This window comes from Mesocricetus auratus, unplaced genomic scaffold, assembly GCF_017639785.1.
Source record: "Mesocricetus auratus isolate SY011 unplaced genomic scaffold, BCM_Maur_2.0 Super-Scaffold_100010, whole genome shotgun sequence".
Classification (NCBI taxonomy): Eukaryota; Metazoa; Chordata; class Mammalia; order Rodentia; family Cricetidae; genus Mesocricetus; species Mesocricetus auratus.
The window spans coordinates 14,075,579-14,096,967 of record NW_024429194.1 but is presented as its reverse complement, the minus strand read 5'-3'; the positions used below and the strand labels follow the sequence as shown (position 1 = coordinate 14,096,967).

General features: G+C 38.0%; 1 protein-coding gene across 4 annotated transcripts in view; it reads right to left on the bottom strand.

Annotated features, from left to right (window-relative positions):
- LOC101841903 (solute carrier organic anion transporter family member 6A1) overlaps positions 1–21,389 on the bottom strand; it is a 76,956-nt gene that overhangs the window by 22,681 nt on the left and 32,886 nt on the right. For all 4 annotated transcript variants that reach the window (XM_005077224.2, XM_040752769.1, XM_040752770.1 and 1 more), the window contains 2 exons: positions 20,783–20,978; positions 8,723–8,876 (listed from right to left, as the gene is read on the bottom strand). In XM_005077224.2, the coding sequence (XP_005077281.1) occupies positions 8,723–8,876; positions 20,783–20,978 (350 nt within the window). The remainder of the gene's footprint in view (positions 1–8,722; positions 8,877–20,782; positions 20,979–21,389) is intronic.

The following is a 21,389-nucleotide window of genomic DNA, read 5'->3' as shown; positions in this document are numbered from 1 at the left end:
CCAACATGATCAAGTAGGCTTCATCCCAGGAATGCAAGCATGGTTCAACATTAGAAAATCTATCAACGTAGTACACTATATAAACAAACTGCGAAAGAAAAACCACATTATCATCTCACTAGATGCTTAAAAAGCTTTTGACAAAATCCAAAACCCCTTCATGATAAAGGTCATAGAGAGATCAGGGATAACAGGAACATACCTGAATATAATAAAAGCAATATAAAGTAAACCAACAGCTAACATCAAACTAAATGGAGAGAAACTCAATGCAAGTCCTCTAAAATCAGGAACAAGACAAGGCTATCCATCTCTCCATATTTCTTCAATATTGTACTTGAAGTTCTAGCTAGAGCAATAAGACAACAAAAGGAGATGAAGGGGATACAAATAGGAAAAGAAGAAGTCAAGTTTTCACTATTTGCAGATGGTATGATCGTTTACATAAGTGACCCGAAAAACTCTGCAACGGAACTCCTAGAGCTGATAAACACCTTCAGCAAAGTGGCAGGATACAAGGTTAACTAAAAAAATCAGTGGCCCTATTATATACAGATGATGATGTGGCTAAGAAAGAAATGAGAGAAATATCCCACTATATAATAGCCATAAACAGCATCAAATATTTGGGGATAATGTTAACCAAAGAAGTAAAAGACGTGTATATCAAGAAATTTGAGTCTTTAAAGAAAGAAATCAAAGAGGATGACAGAAAATGGAAATATCTCCCATGCTCTTGGATTGGTAGGATCAACATAATAAAAATGGCAATCTTGCTAAAATCAGTCTACAGATTCAATGCAATCCCTATCAAAATTCCGGCACAATTCTTCACAGACCTTGAAAGAACAATAATCAACTTTATATGGAAAAACAAAAGGTGCAGAATAGCCAAAACAACCCAATACAATAAAGGAACTTCAGGAGGCATCACCATATCTGACTTCAAGCTCTATTATAGAGTTATAGTCCTGAAAACAGTTTGGTAGTGGCACAAAAATAGACAGGTCGACCAAAGGAACTGAATTTAAAACCCTGAATTTAACCCACACACCTAGGAACAAAGAAGCTAAAACTATACAATGGAAAAAAGAAAGCATCTTCAACAATTGGTGCTGGCATAACTGGGTACTGGCATGCAGAAGACTGCAGATAGATCCATGTCTGTTGCCTTGCACAAAACTTAAGTCCAAATGGAACAAAGACCTCAATATAAATCCAACCACACTAAACTTCTGAAACTCTAAGAAGAAAAAGTGGGAGATACTCTTCAACGAGTTGGTATAGGAGACTGCTTCCTGAATGTAACACCAGTAGCACAGACACTGAGATTGACAATTAACAAATGGGACCTCCTGAAACTAAGAAGCTTCTGTAAGGCAAAGGACACAGTCAACAAGATAAAAAGGCACTCCACAGAATGGGAAAAGATATTTACTAACCCCACATCTGACAGAGGGATGATCATCAAAATTTACAAAGAACTCAAGAAGCAAGTCTCCAAAACATCAAAGGATCCAATTAAAATGTGAGGTACAGAACTAAATAGAGAATTCTCAATAGAGGAGGCTAAAATGGTCAAGAGACACTTAAGAAAGTGTTCAACATCCTTAGCCATCAGGGAAAACGCAAATCAAAACAACTTTGACATACCATATTACTCCTGTCAGAATGGCTAAAATCAAAAACACCGAAAACAATTTACGCTGGAAAGGATGTGACGAGAGGGGAACACACTTCCACTGCTGGTGGGAGTGCTGACTCGTACACCCACTTTGGAAATTAGTATAGAAATTCCTCAGGAAAATGGGAATAAACCTACCATAAGACCCAGCAATTCCTCTCTTAGGCATATATCCAAAAGAGGCAAATTTATCCAACAAGGGCATCTGTTCCACTCTGTTCATAGCAACCTAGATGCCCCTCAACTGAAGAGTGGATACAGAAAATGTGGTATATTTGCACAATGCAATACTATTCAGCAGAAAAAAACAATGGAATCTTGAAATTCGCAGGTAAATGGATGGCACTAGAAGAAACCATCCTGAGTCACAAAAAGACAAACATGGTATGTACTCACTCATATATGGATTTTAGACATGGATCAGGATAGTGCCAGTCTGCACTTCCACTGATAGAGAGTCTGGGAAACAGGAAAGAACATAAGAGAGATATGCATGGTATCCCAGAGAAGAGGAATGAGGCAAGATCTTCTGAACAGGTTGGGAACACGGCGAGGTGGGGGGAGTGGGAGCTGGGAAGAAGAGAGGGGGAGAAGAGAAGAGGAAGAGAGAGTAGGTCATGGGGGAACAGGAAGGTTGAGTGGGGGGTAGATTAGGGGGAAGAGGGAGTCATAGGTTAGAAAACAGGTCTGGCACCAGTAAGACCTTTAGTGATCTAAAGGGATGACACCAACTGGCAAGCTAAGCAATAGCGGAGAGACCACCTCAAATGCCCATTCCTGATAATGAACTTGATGTCTATAGCCATCCTAGAACCTTTGTCCAGTGACTAATGGAAGCAGAGGCAAACACCCACAGTTAAACACTGAAGTGAACTCATGGAACCCAGTGACACATAGAGAGGAATGATGAGCAAATTGGCAAAGAATGGGCTGGCAAAACCAGCAGAGAAAGCTGATGTGAACAACGGGGGCTCTTGGACCCGAGATCGACAGCTGGGAGGCCAGCATGAGACTGATCCAGACCCCCTCAGTGTGAGAGTCAGTGAGGAGGCCTGGGCAACCTATGGGGCCCTGGGCAGTAGATCAGTGTTTGCCCCTGGCATACAAACAGACTTCGTGTGTCCATAACACACAGAGGGGTGCTCTCTCACCCTGGACTCTTAGGAGAGGGCCTGGACCCTGCCCTGAGTGAAATGACAGACTCTAGATATCCCCCACGTGGAAGGAAGTGGGGATAGAGTGTGAGTCTGGGGGTGTGCAGGAGGAGGGGAGGAAGAGGGAACTGGGATTGACATGTGAAGCAAGCTATTTAAAATTAAAGTAATAAAAATAACATAAATATACAAATACTGAAGCTAAAATTATCATTCCAGGCAAGTTTCTAAATGTCTGTGTATCACACAACAGCTGAATTTTAGGAGACATTGTAAACAATACAAGAGAAATCTGTTTGCCACTCAGAGACTTCTCTACTTAGGATGGCAGCTAGAGAACACAAAAGGAAGTTTTATATGTTGCATATGTGGCTATTATCTAGAAAAAAGGGCAAGGGAAATTGCAGGAGGTATTAGGAAATATGCTTTTGTCCTTAGCAGTATCAGAGAATGCAGAAATGATGGAGAACTGTGTGAGAAGAAATTTAAGAACATATGCATGAAAGTTGCATGGTGACCTAGACATATGTTACACATTAGAAGAAAGGCATCCAGTCATAAAGCAGTAATTCAGAACATGATTAACAAATTCAGTTGACCAAGAACAGCAAGGACTAGGACAGAAAGGATGCGAAAGAACTAGAAAACAAAAGACCAAGATGTAGTTAGGTGATGGCAGTGCACACTTTTGATCCCAGTACTCAGGAGGCAGAGGTGGGTGGTTCTTTGTGATTTGGGACCAGCCTGGTCTACAGAGTGAGTTTCAGGCAGCCAGGGATACACAGAGAAACCCTGTCTTGAAAAAACAAAAAACAGCAACAAAAACCAGGATGGGATGAGAAGTGTAAGTAGTACACACATTGGTAATTGCAAAAATAGTTTAAGGAACTTTTGGTCTTTAAACTTAGAAGCAATCTGGTTTATGAGATTGTTGAACTACCAAGGCAAGGATAAAAGATGATATATAGCATAAAAGATAATAAAGTACACCAATATTCAGTGCTGAAAAAATGAGTTGCAAAAGAGAAAATACTGAAAATGATCCTCCATGCCATTATGTAGAAAGTGGATGGGAAAAAGTTTTCTGGAAACTCAGTGTAATTACTTGAAATTGTAACATGAAAGTCACACAGAGTACAGTTTTACTAAAAGAAATTAAGATCTTCAGCCCAGAGATGTAGCAGAAGAAAACAAAGAAATAGCTTATAGATTTTGTTTTTCTTTTTCTACATTTCTAATGTGCTTCAAGAGTTCTTTTGCACTTTAATCTACTCAAATGCCAGATGAGATACATCCCTGATACTATGACTGATTCCTGGGACAGAATGCATGTGAATATATGTGCTGAGCAGATCTGAATGATCAAAGTGTAGTGCAGAAAATGTCTACAAAGGACAGGTAAAAAGGGGGAGCTACGTACAAGCCTGAAAACAAAGTTTAGTGGTCAGTTGGTAAGACTTCAGGACAGTAGGTTCTAAGAGGAATGATGAATTTGAGAAGTCCATCTATTATCATGAGCTGAAAGTAATGCCCTTCCTTTTGGACAAGATAATTGATATAGAAGTCATGAACTGACCAAATTGTGTATTATAAATTCCGACTAGAAATTAGCTCTAGCTAGGGTTTGTTCCATAGAAGCATAGAAGTATACAGATGGAGCATGATGCATACAAAATTTGGGGGAATGAAGTAGTGAAGGAATTATAGAAGTAACAACGTAGGCCCTCAAGATTAATTTCAAAACTATTAGGGATATTAGACAGACCATCAGTGACCCAAGCTCTAAGTATTCAACAAAGAATGAGAAGAAACTTCTTAAGGCTGAACTTGAATGAAATAAGAAGGTGTAACAAGTGTATTCTGTTGAGAAAAGTCTCAACGAGAGGTACTTGGGAGATGGAAGGCAGAATGTGCCCTAAATCATCAGAGGAACAAGAAGGATGTTTAACCATTAGAGTGAGGCTTGTGGGAAGGGAACTAGTTACTGACTGAAGCTACAAAACTAAAGCACTTTCCAGAGCAAAGTAGACAATTGTCAGAAGATTAAAGGACTAGTATCTGGATGAAAAATACTTTGTTTTTAGAGGGTAGTGTAGAAAGGTTCATTGTCGGAAGGCTGGGTCAGAAATGAAATCAAATGATGAGATACACAAAGTCAGACACATATGAGGATGAAGATGAGAAATTACCTCAAAGTCTAGACATCTTCTCTTTGTTTGTTTGTTTTGTCCTATTTTTTAATTTCATCTTCTCATTATCATTATTGTTATTATTGTTATTATTATTATTATCACTATGTGCCTGCTTGTATTTTAATAATAGAGAGAAAGAAGGATTGTGGATTTTACTGGGTATGGAGGTGGGAAGGATCTAGTAGGGAACAGAAGAGGGAAATTACCCAGAGTGTATTATATGAAGAAAACACATTTTTAACTAAAAATCATTTAAAATAAAGTGTAGGTATGTCTACAAGAAATAAAATGTCTGAGCAAGTATTGGGAGATGGCTCCTGCAGTAGAGTTCTTTCCAGTTTGAATACCCAATACCCATGGGAAAAGTGAATCTTTAACCCTGGTTCTGGGCTGTGAAGGTGAGAGGAGTGTATCCTGAGGATAACTGGGCATCCCGCCTAACCAAACTGATGAACTCAAGACTCAATGGAGACCTTGTCTCAAAAGTCAGCGCAGAGAGCAACTAAGGAAGACATTCACTGCCAACTTATAGATTGCCCACACACTAAACTAAGTGAATACAACATTTGTTAAAACTATACAAAAACTCAGAACCAATAGTTTAAGGAAATATCAGAAGATGAAGGAGACTCTAACAACTCCTTTCTGCTTATAAAAAAATATTTGTTTTTGGGCCTCACAAAAGAAAATCACAATTTATTTAAAATTATACATTACATTTCACAAATCAATAAATGCTCCAATTAATGGAAAAACCAAACCAATCACTTCTTGCTCCCATGGCATCTCCCTCATTAGGATCCTTCAGAAGTTGCCTTATGTTTGTATGATTAGCCATATCAATTTCTGTTGTACGATCTTGTAACAAATTTAATCCCAGCACTCGGGAGGGAGGCAAAGACAGGCGAGTCTCTGTGAGTTTGAGGCCAGCCTGGTCTGCAAAGCGAGTTCCAGCTCAGACTCCAAAGCTACAGAGAAACCCTGTCTCTGTGAGTTTGAGGCCTAGGTAATCTATTGAGTCTTGTGCAGTAGATCAGTATTCATCCCGAGTATACACATGGACTTTGGATTCCCATCCAACAATGTGAGATGAACTCTCACCCTGAACTCTTGGGGGAGGGTCTAGGCCCTGCCCTGGATGAAATGACAGACTAAGGACACCCCCATGGAGGGCGTCACCCTCCCTGGGGAAATGAGGGGAGGTTGGGGGGAGGGCACGGGAGGAGGAGAGGGAAAGGGAGAGGGACCTGGAATTGACTTGTGAAGCAACCTTGTTTCTAATCTAAATTTAAACTTAAAAATAAATAATAATTAAAAAAGAAATGAAAAGTCCGTTTGCTAACTCTCATATGTTCCCCTATCTGATGTACATTTTCTGTTTTGAAATACGGTGTGAACTCTGACAGAAATGCATCATCATCGTTAGGCACCCAAGGGATTGCTTAATACTTCGGATGAGATGAACTAGCTCCTCCTCTGATAGTGAGACTGAGGCTTCTCTTGAACCATGAAGCTGCTGACAGAATTCTTATACTCTAGCTGCATCAGCTAGCAAGAAAACAAGCTAGAGGAACAAAATCATGAAAAAAGTCCAGGGATGTTTTTTATATAAATAAATACTATTTTTAAAAAAGTGAGCGCTTTTAGAAGCATAAGGTGGGTTTCAAAGAGTCCTCCTATCCAGATTATTAATATGGAGAAAAAGCATGTTTTTTGTTTAATAAAGTCAGTGATTCTCCTTTGTTTTGACAAAATTATTTTGTTGTCTCAGTCCCTTCCATCTGAAGTTAATGCTGATTTTGTACATTCCTCAGTTTTATCCATAGCAAACTTGTCTAACCACAGTCTTGGGTTTTGCTAATTTTACTTCAGTGCTATTGTCTCCATCAAAGATTATTCTCTTTCTAATAATTTCTTGCAGCAATACTCTTCACTGGAAGTATTGTATTTTCCCATTTTTATATATCAAATGCTATCATATACTGTGTGTGGCTATTTTGTGGAATCTTTCTGTATTTTGTAATAATTAAGAATTAATTGTGCCTTACAGAAATATAAAACTATGTAGAATTCCTAAGCAGGATTTCCCACAAAGAAAAGCATCTCAGTAGTGGTGCTATGCTTAGCCTGACAGTGAATATTCATTTACTGCATAGTGGCATGGTGAACATTTGCAGAGATATTCACATATTTTCACACAGTAAGGAGAAGGATTGGGTGCATGTGTAAAGTAACGACTTACAGTAACTTTGTCAACTTTTGAAGATGGAAAACTCTATATGAGTTTCTAACTTTTTTATTACATTTAAATTTCTCCCATATTTTAAAAACTACCTTAAAAATATAACATTGAAGAAGACTGATATTTATAAATGTAAATGGCACAAATCTTTTTATACTAATGTTTGTTAACAATATTGCTATGATACTAAATCTTAAAATATAGCTACAAATGCTGATATGTCTATGAATCAGTATGCCTATTTCTGTTCTCTTCCTTCACAAAACCAGAAGACTTAGGTAAGTCAATACACAGTATTTAGAACCTAGATCCACATTTTTTTGGCCAGGTAAAAGGTAGAAACTAAAAACAATGTAAGTAGCAACTAAAAATGTTTATCCAGGAGCTGGAAAGATAATTATATTAGTGAGGTATCAACAATGATGCCTGGGCTTAATCCCTAAAACCCATATAAAAATCCCATATTGGTGGTATGCTTGTCACTCCACTGCAGCAAAAAACAGAAATGTATGAATCCATGTGGCTCATGGGGCCAGGTGCTCTAACCCACTTCAGGAGTTTCAAGACTGAAAGACTGACTCAGAAGTCAAGGTGGACTGCTCCTGAGGAATGGCATCAGAAAGTGGCCTCTGATCACTACTTCATGCACATATTTTGAGACTGGATAATTTTCCATTTTTAAGTATCAAATGCTGTCATATTTCTGCACATGGGTTTCATGGGCACACACACACACACATGCATCAAAACATGGCACACACACACAAAAAATGAAAAAAATAGAACCTCAAACATAGACAAATGGTAGGGTAGTCAATTGCTCTCTACAACAGAGCAGGGACTAGGAAAAATATTAGATGCATTCTGGGTTGTCGTAGCAGTCCAGGAAATAGGAAATTTCATGTTAGTGCTACAACACATGCAACTAGAATTTTTAAAGCAGATTTAATTCAGTTAAGTCATATCTGTCATTCATATGCATTACTTATAACTTAACTTTCTAAAAAGTCATATGTTTTGTGAAAGCCTTGTGTATTTGGTAAGATCTGGTGCACAAAGACCTGGGGGCTAGAGAAAAAGCTCAGCAGCAGAGCCCTTGATTCAACACCCCTCTTAATATAATCCAAGTCTAGATCCAAATACTGTGGAGCTGATAGTGAAACAGCAGGAAACTGGAGAGTAGGCATCTTGAATCTCAGCAGAAGGCACTTTTGAGGGAAAGATGACTCACAGGACAGCACTGGGCAACCCTGGCGTGAAGACTGTGTGTCAAAGATGGTGGTCAAAGTCTAGTGAGTTGGGAAATGTTAACTAGGTTTTCCTTCCATATTGTTAAAACTAAAAATACAGAAAAATATTAAAGCAAAACTATAGAGAGCTGGAATCAAAATCTAATCACCACAAAATTAGCATGTTACTGGAGAAGAAGAAGCATGATACTTAAAATTACCTTTTCATTATTAAAGATTTTCCTAGATGTGCAGCCTGCAAAGCAGGGAGAGAAATACTCAGTATCATCTCTTCCACATACAGAAGCATAGTCAGAGCTTTCACAGCCACAGTGATTATTACATGGAGCAGTGAGGTTTCCCAAGTTACCTGACCTGCATAGGTGAGAGTAAATGCAATTTAAACTGTCATTGAAATTGTTGATGCAGACGCTAACATGTCAATAAGATCCACACACATCCTTATTGGGATAATTTCTTTTTCAAAAATTTACTAACGTATAAAAAAATTATGAACCTGTGGACTTAAAGTCCTGGAGAGTTGGCTTAGCTCTTAGGAACAATTCCTCCTCTCCCAGAGGACCAAAATTCCCTTCCCAACATCCACAATGCAGCTCCCAGCGACCTGTCCAGTTGCAGGGAATCTTTGCAGTCATCAGGCATGCAAGTGGTATGTATACATATATGCAGGTATATAGTTATACACATAAGTAAAATAAATAAGTCTTAAAATGTACCCCTTGAATTTTTATATACTATAGCAAAATTATCACAATTTGTAAACTAAGAAAGCTATCATCACCTACAATGGACTGCTCCCTGCCCACTCCCCATACACATACTTCAAAGATTTCGTTTACCCATTTGTAATCCCTTTACTTACTAGTAGTATCTTCCTGTCCCTTTGTTAGGATTTTATAAAAAAGCAATCACAGGAAATTTCTATTTTCCTTGCTACTTCTGTACAAATAATCTTTATTTGATTTTCTATGGACATATGTTTTCATGATTCTTGCGTAAGTTATTAAAAGGATATTTAAATGGTGTATATGTTTTTATAGTAACTATTTTAGAGTTATTTTATGTCTATGAGTGTTTTGTTGGCATGTATTTATGTGCACCATGTGAGTGTAGTGTGGCTTTGCTTCTTGGTCCGCAAGGGTGGAGGGAATAGACATGAGAACAGGGTTCACACAGATGTGGGTACCACAGAGACAGCCCTGCAGGAGACAGACTTCGATGAATCAGTTCCACTTTATACAAGACAATAAGGAAAATATAGGATTAGGGAGCTTGGGGACAAACCCAATTTGCATTAAGTGGTACAGTGTTATCATGAGGCTTCTAGCACAAGTCTTAGTTATTATCATATGTGCAGCAGAGAAGGCTTCTAACAGGAATCCATCTGTACCAAGGGTCAAGCTAAAGATAAATCAGCTCTAAGTTTAGAGAACTTTCAGATAAAGTCAGTCCTCCCAGCCAAGGATATTCTCCAATAAGGGCAGGAAGAGAGCAGGGAGTTTCGCTGGGGAGATAGTGAGTCTCCATGCATTTTAGAAAATGCTGCCAGGCTGTGATAGGCTGCAACCTGACCAGCCAGCAAGGCCTTCCAAGTTTACCATCCATGAGAGCAAGCATGAGTCATTGAATCTCTTGGGAGAGGTGTTTCTGACAGTTATGAGCCTCTGTGTGGGAGATGGGGACCAAACCTAGGCCCTCTGATGGGAAGGAGAGTGCTCCTGAACCATCTCTCTAGCTCCCTACATTTCTGGGTTTTTAGCTTTTTTGACTATCTTTAAAATTCTTCATTTCATTTTTAGCTTGTTTAACATGATACATAAATTGTTTTTTCTCTGCAAACTTATTTTCTTGTTGATTCTTGGTTGATGATAATTTACATACTCTTATAAATTCATGAATATGAATATTTGACAATGAGATTAAAGTAATAGTCATATTTACCACTTTAAGCATTTACCATTTTTATCTGTTTGAGAATACTAAAAGTTCATTATGCCAGCTGTTTTAAAAACATGTAAGAGAGGACCAGGTACAACAGGCCCTGCATCTGGGCCTGTGTTCCAGTGTGTGGGCATCGCCTGGGAAGTGCAAAGAGCTTCCGATACCTGTGGGAGCCAAGCACCCCAGATTCCAGGTTTCCTCTCCCAACAATGAGACCAGGAAACCAGAGGAGCCAGGGAGACCAGGGGAGCAGCTGTTCCAGTGGGACCAGGTACAACAGGGCCTGCATTGTGGCCTGTGTTCCAGTGCCTGGGGATCGCCTGGGAACTGCACAGAGCTTCCAATCCCAGTGGGACCCAAACACCCCAGACTCCAGGACTTCTTTCCCACCAACAAGACCAGGAAACTAGCTGACCCAGGGAGACCAGGGGACCAGGTGGGAGGCTAAGCACCCAGATTCCTGGTCTTCTTCTCTACCCAAGGGACCAAAATGAGGAAAAGTAATAGAAGAACTACCAGATTATTGGACTTGCTAGCACCCACCAAAAGGGAACTCTGGTCCCCTAACCACCAGACCAGTAAGGGGCTCTTTCTGCACCCACTAGAAGAAGAGATGGGAAAGAGACAATACAAAAACACACTCAGCAACAGGAAAACAAATATGACACCACCAGATTCTAGAGACTCCACACCAGCAAGACTCCAACAATCCAATGCAAACGAAGCAGAAGAGAATGACCTAAAAATCACTTTCATGAAAATAATAGAGGCCCTAAAAGAGGATATAGGAAAGTCCCTCAAAGAAATGTATGAAAAAAACAAACCAAAAAATGCAAGAAATGGAAGAAGAAACAAAGCAAAAAATGCAAGAAATGGAAGAAAAAACAAAGCAAAAAAAATGCAAGAAATGGAAGAAGAAACAAACGAAAAAAGGCAGGAAATGGAAGAAGAAACAAAGCAAAAAATGCAATAAATGGAAGAAAAAACAAACCAAAAAATTCATAAAATGCAACAAATGGACGAAAAGATAAACCGAAAATTGCAAGAAACAATGCAAACAGTGCAAGGGTTGAAAACTGAAATAGAGACAATATAAAAACACAATCTGAAGAAAGGCTGGAAATAGAAAAGCTGGGCAAATGGCCAGGTACTACCGATATAAGCATTACCAAGAGAATACAAGAGATGGAAGAGAGAATCTCAGGTGTTGAAGATGCACTAGGAGAAATGGATTCATCAATCAAAGAATATCTTAAGTCCAACAAATCCTTCACACAAAACATCCAGGAAATATGGGACACCATGGAAAGACCAAACCTAAGAATAATAGGTATAGAAGAAGGAGAAGAAAACCACCACAAAGGGGCAGAAAGTATATTCAACAAAATCATAGAAGAAAACTTTCCCAACCTTAAGAAAGACATGCCAATGAAGGTACAAGAAGCCTACAGAACACCAAATAGAGTGGACCACAAAAATGTCCCCTCACCACATAATAATCAAGACCCCAAATATACAGAATAAAGAAAAAATATTGGGAGCAGCTAAGGAAAAAGGCCAAGTAACACATAAAGGCAGACCTATCAGAATTACACCTGACTTCTCCATGGAAACTCTGAAAGCCAGAAGGTCCTGGATAGATATTCTACCAACACTAAGAGACCATGGATGTCAGCCCAGACTACTATACCTGGCAAAGCTCTCAATCACTATAGACGGAGAAAACAAGATATTCCATGACAAAACTAGATTCAAGCAATACGTATCCACTAACCCAGCACTGCAGAAAGTTTTGGAAGGAAAACTCCAACCCAAGGAAGTTAACTACAACCAGAAAAACATAGGCATTAGAAAATTCCTCTCTATCAATAGCCAAAAGAACAAAGGGGTGAAATTCCACACATAATTCCACCACCACCAACCACGGCAAATCGAAGAAGAATGAGCAATCAATGGTCATTAATATCCCTCAACATTAATGACCTTAACTCACCCATAAAAAGACACAGGCTAGCAGAATAGATTCAAAAACAGAACCCATCCTTCTGCAGCATACAAGAAACACACCTCACCCTCAAAGACAGACATTACCTGAGAGTTAAAGGTTGGGAAAAATTTTCCAATCAAATGGACCGAAGAAACAGGCAGGCATAGCAATCCTAATATCTACCAAATTAGATTTTAAAATGAAATCAATCAAAAGAGATGAAGGAGGTCATTACATACTCATCACAGGCAAAATCCACCAAGATGAAGTGTCTATCCTGAATATCTATGCTGCGAATACAAAGGCATCCACATTCATAAAAGAAACATTACTAAAACTTAAATCACATATAAAGCCCCACACACTTATAGTGGGAGATTTCAACACACCACTCTCAACACTAGACAGGAATACCAGACAGAAACTCAACAAAGAAGCAAAGGGTCTAATAGAAGTAATGACCCAATTGGGATTAACAGACATCTATAGAACATTTCATCCACATAAAAAAGAATATACCTTCTTCTCACCACCACATGGACCCTTCTCAAAAATCGACCACATACTTGACAATATATCCAACCTCAGCAGCTTCAAAAAATTAGAATAACTCCATGCATCTTATCAGACCACCATGCTTTCAAATTAGACTTCAACAACAACACAAATTGCAGAAAACCTACAAACTCATGGAAATTGAATAATGCACAACTGCACAATTCCTGGGTCAAAGAAGAGATAAAAAAGTAATTAAAGACTTCCTAGAATTCAATGAGAATGAAGACACAACATACCCAAACCTATGGGACACTTTGAAAGCAGTGCTACGGGGGAAGTTCATAGCACTAAGTGCCCACATGAATAGTTATACTAGAGAATTAACAGCACAGCTGAAAGCTCTAGAACACAAAGAAGCAAATTCCCCCAGGAGGAGTAGATGCCAGGAAATATTCAAATTGAGGGCTGAAATGAATGAAGTAGGAACTAGGAAAACAATGCAAAGAATCAATGCAATGAAGAGTTGGTTCTTTGAGAAAATCAACAAGATAGACAAACCTTTGTCCAAACTTACCAAACAGCAGAGAGTGAACATGCAAATTAACAAAATCAGAAATGAAAAGGGGGACATAACAACGGACTCTGAAAATTCAGAGAATCATCAGGTCATACTTTGAAAACCTGTACTCCACAAAATTCAAAAATTTAAAGGAAATGGACGACTTCCTGGATAGCTATCACTTGCCAAAATTAAAAACAGATAAGCAATTTAAATAGAAGTGGTCATCAAAAGTCTCCCAACCAAAAAAAGCCCAGGTCCAGATGGCCTCAGTGCAGAATTCTACCAGAAATTCAAAGAACAGCTTATACCATTTCTTGTCAAAATAGTCCACGCAATAGAAGCAGAAGGGTCTTTGCCAAACTCGTTCTATGAGGCTTCAATAACCTTGATCCCCAAGCCACACAAAGACAAAACTAAGAAAGAGAACTTCAAACCAATATCCGTCATGAACATTGATACAAAAATACTCAATAAAATAATGGCAAATCAGATCCAAGAACACATCAAAACAATCATCCACCACGATCAAGTAGGTTTCATCCCAGGGATGCAGGTTTGGTTCAACATACGAAAATCCATCAATGTAATCCACCATATAAACAAGCTGAAAAACAAAAATCACATGATCATCTCACTAGATGCTGAAAAAGCCTTTGACAAAATCCAACACCCCTTCATGATAAAGGTTTTGGAGAGATCTGGGATAACAGGAACATACTTAAACATAATAAAAGCTATATACAGTAAACCAACAGCTAACATCAAACTAAATGGACAGAATCTCAATGCAATTCCTCTAAATTCAGGAACAAAACAAGGCTGCCCACTCTCTCCATACCTTTCCAACATTGTACTTGAAGTTCTAGCCATTGCCATATGACAACAAAAGGGGATAAAAGGGATACAAATTGGGAAGGAAGAGGTCAAACTTTCACTGTCTGCAGATGATATGATAGTTTACATTAATGACCCAAAGAACTCTACCAGGGAACTCTTACAGCTGATTAACACCTTCAGCAAAGTGGCAGGTTACAAGATCAACTCAAGAAAATCGGTACCCCTACTATATACAAATGATAAAAGGGCTGAGAAAGAAATCAGAGAAACATCATCCTTTACAATTCCCACAAACAACATTAAATACCTTGGGGTAACTCTAACAAAACAAGTGAAAGACCTGTATCGCAAGAACTTTGAATCTTTAAAGAAAGAAATTGAAGAAGCCCTCAGAAAATGGGAAGATCTCCCATGCTCTTGGATAGGTAGGATCAACGTAGCAAAAATGGCAATCCTGCCAAAAGCAACCTACAGATTCAATGCAATCCCCATTAAAATCCCAGCACAATTCTTCACAAACCTTGAAAGAACAATAATCAATTTTGTATGGAAAAACAAAAGACCCAGGATAGCCAAAACAACCCTGTTCAACAAGGCAATGTCCGGAGGCATCACCATCCCTGACCTCAAGCTCTATTATAGAGCTATAGTCCTGAAAACAGCTTGGTATTGGCACAAAAATAGACAGGTAGAGCAATGGAATCGAATTGAAAATCCGGGTACTAACCCACACATGTACGAACATCTGATCTTTGACAAAGAAGCTAAAAATATACAATGGAATAAAGAAAACATCTTCAGCAAATGGTGCTGGCATAACTGGAGGCTGGCATATAGAAGACTGCAGATCGATCCATGTTTATCGCCATGCACAAAACTTAAATCCAAATGGATCAAAGACCTCAACATAAATCCAGCCACACTGAACCTCTTAGAAGAGCTTGAACGAATTGGTACAGGAGACAGCTTCCTGAACATAACACCAGTAGCACAGACAGTGAGATCAACAATTAATAAATGGGACCTCCTAAAACTGAGAAGCTTCTTTAAGGCAAAGGACACAGTCAGCAAGACAAAAAGGCAGCTCAAAGAATGGGAAAAATATTCACTAACCCCACATCTGACAGAGGGTTGATATCCAAAATTTACAAAGAACTCAAGACGCAAGTCTCCAAAACACCAAAGAATCCAATTAAAAAGTGGGCAGTAGAACTAAATAGAGAATTTTCAATAGAGGAGTCTAAAATTGCTGAGAGGCACTTGAGAAAGTGCTCAACATCCTAAGCCATCCGGGAAATGCAAATCAAAACAACTCTGAGATACCATCTTACTCCTGTCAAAATGACTAAAATCAAAAACAGCAAGGACAATTTATGCTGGAGAGGATGTTGTGAAAGGGGGACACTCCTCCATTGCTGGTGGGAGTGCCAACTGGTTCAGCCACTTTGGATATCAGTATGGAGATTCCTCAGAAAAATGGGAATAAACCTACCACAAGACCCAGCAACTCCACTCTTGGGCATATATTCAAAAGATGCCCATTCATACAACAAGGATGTCTGTTCCACTATGTTCATAGCAGCATTATTTGTAATAGCCAGAACTTGAAAGCAACCTAGATGCCCCTCAACTGAAGAGTGGATAGAGAAAATGTGGTACATTTACACAATGGAGTACTATTCAGCAGAAAAAAACAATGGAATCCTGAGATTTGCTGGCAAATGGATGGCACTAGAAGAAACCATCCTGAGCAAGGTAACACAGTCACAAAAAGAGAAACGTGGTATGTACTTTCTCATATGTGGATTTTATGCATAGATCTGGGGAGTGCCAGCCTACAATCCCATGGCCAGAGAGTCTGGGAAACAGAACCTTCATTCAGTGGCTGATGGAAGCAGAGGCAGACTCCCACAGCTAAGCACTGAGCTGAACTCAAGAAAGCCAGTAACAGAGAGGGAGGACTGATGACCAAAGGAATTAAGACTGGGCTGGTTTAACCCTAGAAACAGTTGACCTTACAAGGGTTAACTCTTGAATCCCAGGCTGAGGCCTGGGAATCCAACATGGGACTGATCAAGACCCGCTGAATGGGGGTGTCAGTGAGGAGGCCTAGGTAATCCATTGAGCCTTGGGCAGTATGTCAGCATTCATCTCGAGTATACACATGGACTTTGGACTCCCATCCAACAATGTGAGATGAACTCTCACCCTGAACTCTTGGGGCAAGGTCTAGGCCCTGCCCTGGATGAAATGACAGACTATGGACACCCCCATGGAGGGCTTCACCATCCCTGGGGAAATCAGGGGATAATGGGGGGGTTGAGGGTAGGGCATGGGAGTAGGGGAGGGAAAGGAAGAGGGACCTGGAACTGACTTGTGAAGCAACCTTGTTTCTAATCTAAATTTAAACTTAAAAATAAATAAAAAAATAAAAACATGTAAGAAATTACTAACCACAATTACCTTCTTGTGCTATACATTAGAAGTTATTCCTCATATACAAATGCCCCCTTGAACATATTTACCCTCCTTTGTTCATTCACTTTTTATTTCCAAAACTGCTTCAGCCTCTGGGAGACTCTGTTTTACAATGTCCTTAGCTGAGCATTGTTTTGTGATTTATTTTTTTTAATTTAAATTAAAAACAGTTTTATTTTACATACCAATCCCAGTTCCCTCTCCCTCCTGTTCTTCCCATTCTCCCCACCACCTCCCCATCCAACTCCCAATCCACTCCTCAGGGAGGATGAGGCCTCCTGTGAGAAATCATCAAAGTCTGTCATCATTTGGGGCAGGACCAAGGACCTACCCCCTTATCTAAGCTGTGAGAGTATCTCTCCATAGGGAATGGGCTCCAAAAGCCTGTTCATGCACTAAGGTTAAATGCCCTTCCACTATAATGAGTCTGATAACTTCCCTAAATGCCATCCTAGAGCCTTCATCCAGTAGCTGATAGAAGCAGAAGCAAAGACTCACAGCTAAGCACTGAGCTGAACTCCTGGAATCCAGTTATAGAGAGGGAGGAGTGATGAGCAAAGGGGTCAAGACCATGCTGGGAAAACCTCTGGGACTCCAGGCTATCAGCTGGGGAACCTGCATAAGTCTGAATCATGCCCCCTCAATATGTGTGTCAGTTGGGGGCTTGGTTCTGCTGGCATTGGAACCAGTATTTAATTTTTAAAAATTTGATTTAGGGTGGCCCGGAACTTACCATTAGTTTTTATTTTCATTGTAGCAATTCACTTCCTTAATTAAATTTACTCTTGAGAATTTTAGTTTACTTGCTTTTGTAATTACAGCTAATAAGGTTGCATTTCTCGCAATTAATTCATGATGTTTCTACATATCGATGCAACACGACTTAATTTAATTCTTTCCTCCCAGCCCTTTGTGACCTTTCAGTGTCTGCTCTACTGGCTCTCTTTCATCCCTAAAATTATAAGCTTGAGTTTCTCTGTTTTCCTGGCTTAGTTAAAAAGGGCAGTTATTTATTTTTTTCAAAGAAGTAATGTTGTGCTCAACTAAGCTTTGGGGGTGTAGAGAAATGGCTTAGCAGTTGAGGGAGCCTGTTGCTCTTCCTTCTAGTGATGCCAAGTTCAGTTCCTAGGACCTATGCCAGCAGCTCACAAATGCCCGCAATTCCGGCTCAGGAGCCTCTGACACCCTCTCCAGTGTCTCTCACAGGCACCTCCACAGGTGTGCTAGACACAGGTAAGCACACACACACAAAACCAAACTTTTTAAAAAGAAATGCTGCTTTCTTTTTAAACTCCATTTTAATTTACATCTGGCACATCTTTTTTCTTCATTTTAATGATTTGTACCATTTCTGTGTCCTTTGCTTTCAAGGTTAGATAGCCTGTTTGAACTCTTTCTGTATTTATGAAGTATTCATTGCTAGCAGCTTGTACTGCATTGCTTTTAAGTCATATGTTTCAGTATATCATATTTGTCTCAGTTTTTCCCTGTATTAATTCACTTGCTGATCCATTAATTGACTTTTGGATATATAGCTACACAATGTTCTCTGTTTATCATGTTAGTTTCTAATTTTATATTATTTTGTGTTCCAAATGGGCACATTAAACTAAATTGATTTTTATTTGTTTATGGTATGTCCAGATATGTTTTGTTACCTAAGGTATAATCTATCCTCAAGAATGTTCCCCTTTCTGATAAGAAAAATAGGTGTTAGGTGCAATGTTCAATAAAGTCTAAAAGATTCACTAATTGTACAGTATGGTATAAATCTAATGTTTCTTTGATTATTTGTGCTTGAGAAACATAGGGCATTTAAAACTCCATAATTATAGCATTATATTCCATCTTCCTTGAAAGAATGATGGCACTTGGGTTATATAACTGTGTAGCATGCAGGTATATTGTGAGTGGAAATATATGCAATGTTCCCCTTGTCCTAGTACCATAACATTGTCTGTGAGCTTGCAAATTTTCAGAATTGACATATGAGAAATTTTAATGAAGGGAGGCAACAATCTATGTTTTGACATCTCTTCTATGAAGTTGACATTAAAGTGGAAAAACAACAGTGTTTTGAGAAAAATATAAATATTCACTAAAGGGACTATACCTAATGCTCAGAGCCCAGCTTTCTTATATTGTAAACAAAAGTTCTTAACTCTCCTCACTTTCCCTGTGCTTGTTAAGCTACAAGAAAATATTTTTATTAATTTTTGCAGCAAATTATATAAATTTATTATGCTTTCCATACATATAACATGCCATTTATTCATAAAAATAAACATAAATTTATTTACAAATTTAAAGCATTTTACCTTCTAGAGTAAATTCTATCTTACTGTAAGGCAGAAATATAATTTCTATTTTTACCTAGCACTACAAGATTCATTGTACCTATATAGATCTATTGCATACTGGAGCATTACATAAAATTGGAAGTAATGCCTTAAATTCTATTCCCATTAGGATAATAAATTTCATATATATATATATATATGTGTGTGTGTGTGTGTGTGTGTGTATATATATATATATTTAAAACATGTTGCATTCTTCTTAGGTGAGAATGTCTTCTTTACATATATTAAGTTTCTTAATATTCACAATGTATCAGTGAGCTATCTATTCTGATTATTATAAAGATTTGTAGTTAAGACAACACCACAATACTTGTTTTGGCTTCACAACAACTTTTGATCTTTAACAGCTGAGTCCTACAGCTTGGTTTCATTGTTTTGGTTTTTAAGGGAGCGTATTGTCCACTCATGACCTTTTGTTTCTTGCTCTGCTTATGTATATGGACTCTATGAAGTATGTGTAATAGTTTATTAGGGTGAAAATGACACAATTCTGTTTTAACTAAAATGTATTTTTAAAAGATTTCCTATGAATTATAAATAATTTTCAAATGAATTTGTAGAGAAGTGATCTGTTTATAATGTGTATTATTTAAATATATTATTGTCTACAGTTCTTTGCTTATGCATTATTTTAAATGAGTAACATTTTATTTTATTCATAAATGTTTTTGTCCTTCTTGAATATTTGAGCAATTTACTTGGACCTCTTATTTGTTAATTTGCAAGGAAATTAATTGAAATGATATGTTTTTCCATTTGTTTCTTGCTAGAGTAAGGGAGCAGTTAATTCTTAGTATTCATGTGTCCAGGGATTTTTCAATGGGCATATTATTAATTTTCCAGCTGCAGACTGTCTGAATTTTCATTATTCAAATATTTCTCCATTCTGTAGTATAATCATTTCACAAGATTAACAAAAGGTTTTACACAGAAAAGGCTTTTAATTTTTATATATTATCATTTATTTTTAAGTTACAGTTATATCTTTTGTTGCTAGGTCTATGAATTCAAGACCTTCCTCTAAGTCCTTTGGATAAATTTGTAGGAGAAGTGCAGTTAAAGTCATGTTGTACAAGCTTGTGGGTAGCTCCAGTAGCATGAACTGAAAATTGGTTTGCTGTTAGTCCATTGTCATCGAAAGTGCTTGTTGTTATCTTTTATCATTTTCCTTGATTCATCCTTTGGTTTTCAATGGCATTTACATTGTACAATATTTATTATTAACCCATGCCAAGCCCATTGCATTTTTTCATATTGAATGCCAAAGGCCCATGTGTATGCTCAAATATACATCTATTCTTTGATGTCCACAGAAGTTCAGACAGGTAGGTTCAAGAACACATGGTCAAATCACTTTATACGTATTTTAGCACCATGCTGTACTTGCTGCATGGCTTGACATAATCTAGTTTTGATTCTAAATCAAATGCATAATAAATAAGCACATCTCTTGAGATATGAACTATTAATATGAAAGTCATTTGTATACTTAGTAATTCTAAGAATTATATGAATATATAAAATCACTAGGTTATTAGTCTGGTAAATATTATTTTAGTTATGATTTTTAAATTGAGTATACAAGCATATTTACCCATCATAATCTTCACTGATTCCAGCAAAATGCACTGCTTCACACTCTACAAAAACTATTAATATAAAAAGCAGAAGTGATATAATAGATGTCACCATTACAAATCTCATTTGGCTTTTGCAAGACATTTTCAACTTGGAAACAATGAAACCTCCTAGAAAATTGCCAATTGCACCTCCTGGGACTAAAATAATCCCTAAGAAAAGGAAGAGAAAATACCATTAAAGCATATCCTATTGAGAGTATTAAAAAACAACATACAGATGCCATTCTCTCTACTCAAACACAATTTTTAAGTATTAAAAGCTAGAAGATGTGTTATTTTAATAAATCTGGTCTTTATAATATATACAATACTGTGCATGGGAATGGAACGATTACGGGTCTCCTGGATTCCACTAATGGGGGTCATGTTTAGATTAGATACACTGGGTATCCAATACAGATATGTAATACCAGGTATCTAATATCTGAGCCAGGAACTTAGTTAATACCCATAGAATTTATGAGCTATCTTATTGAGAGATACTGTTAATTAGCTGATTAAATGCATGGCTTGTTACAAACAGAGTTAGTTGAAATAACAGACTTTCTCAAACCATTCTAT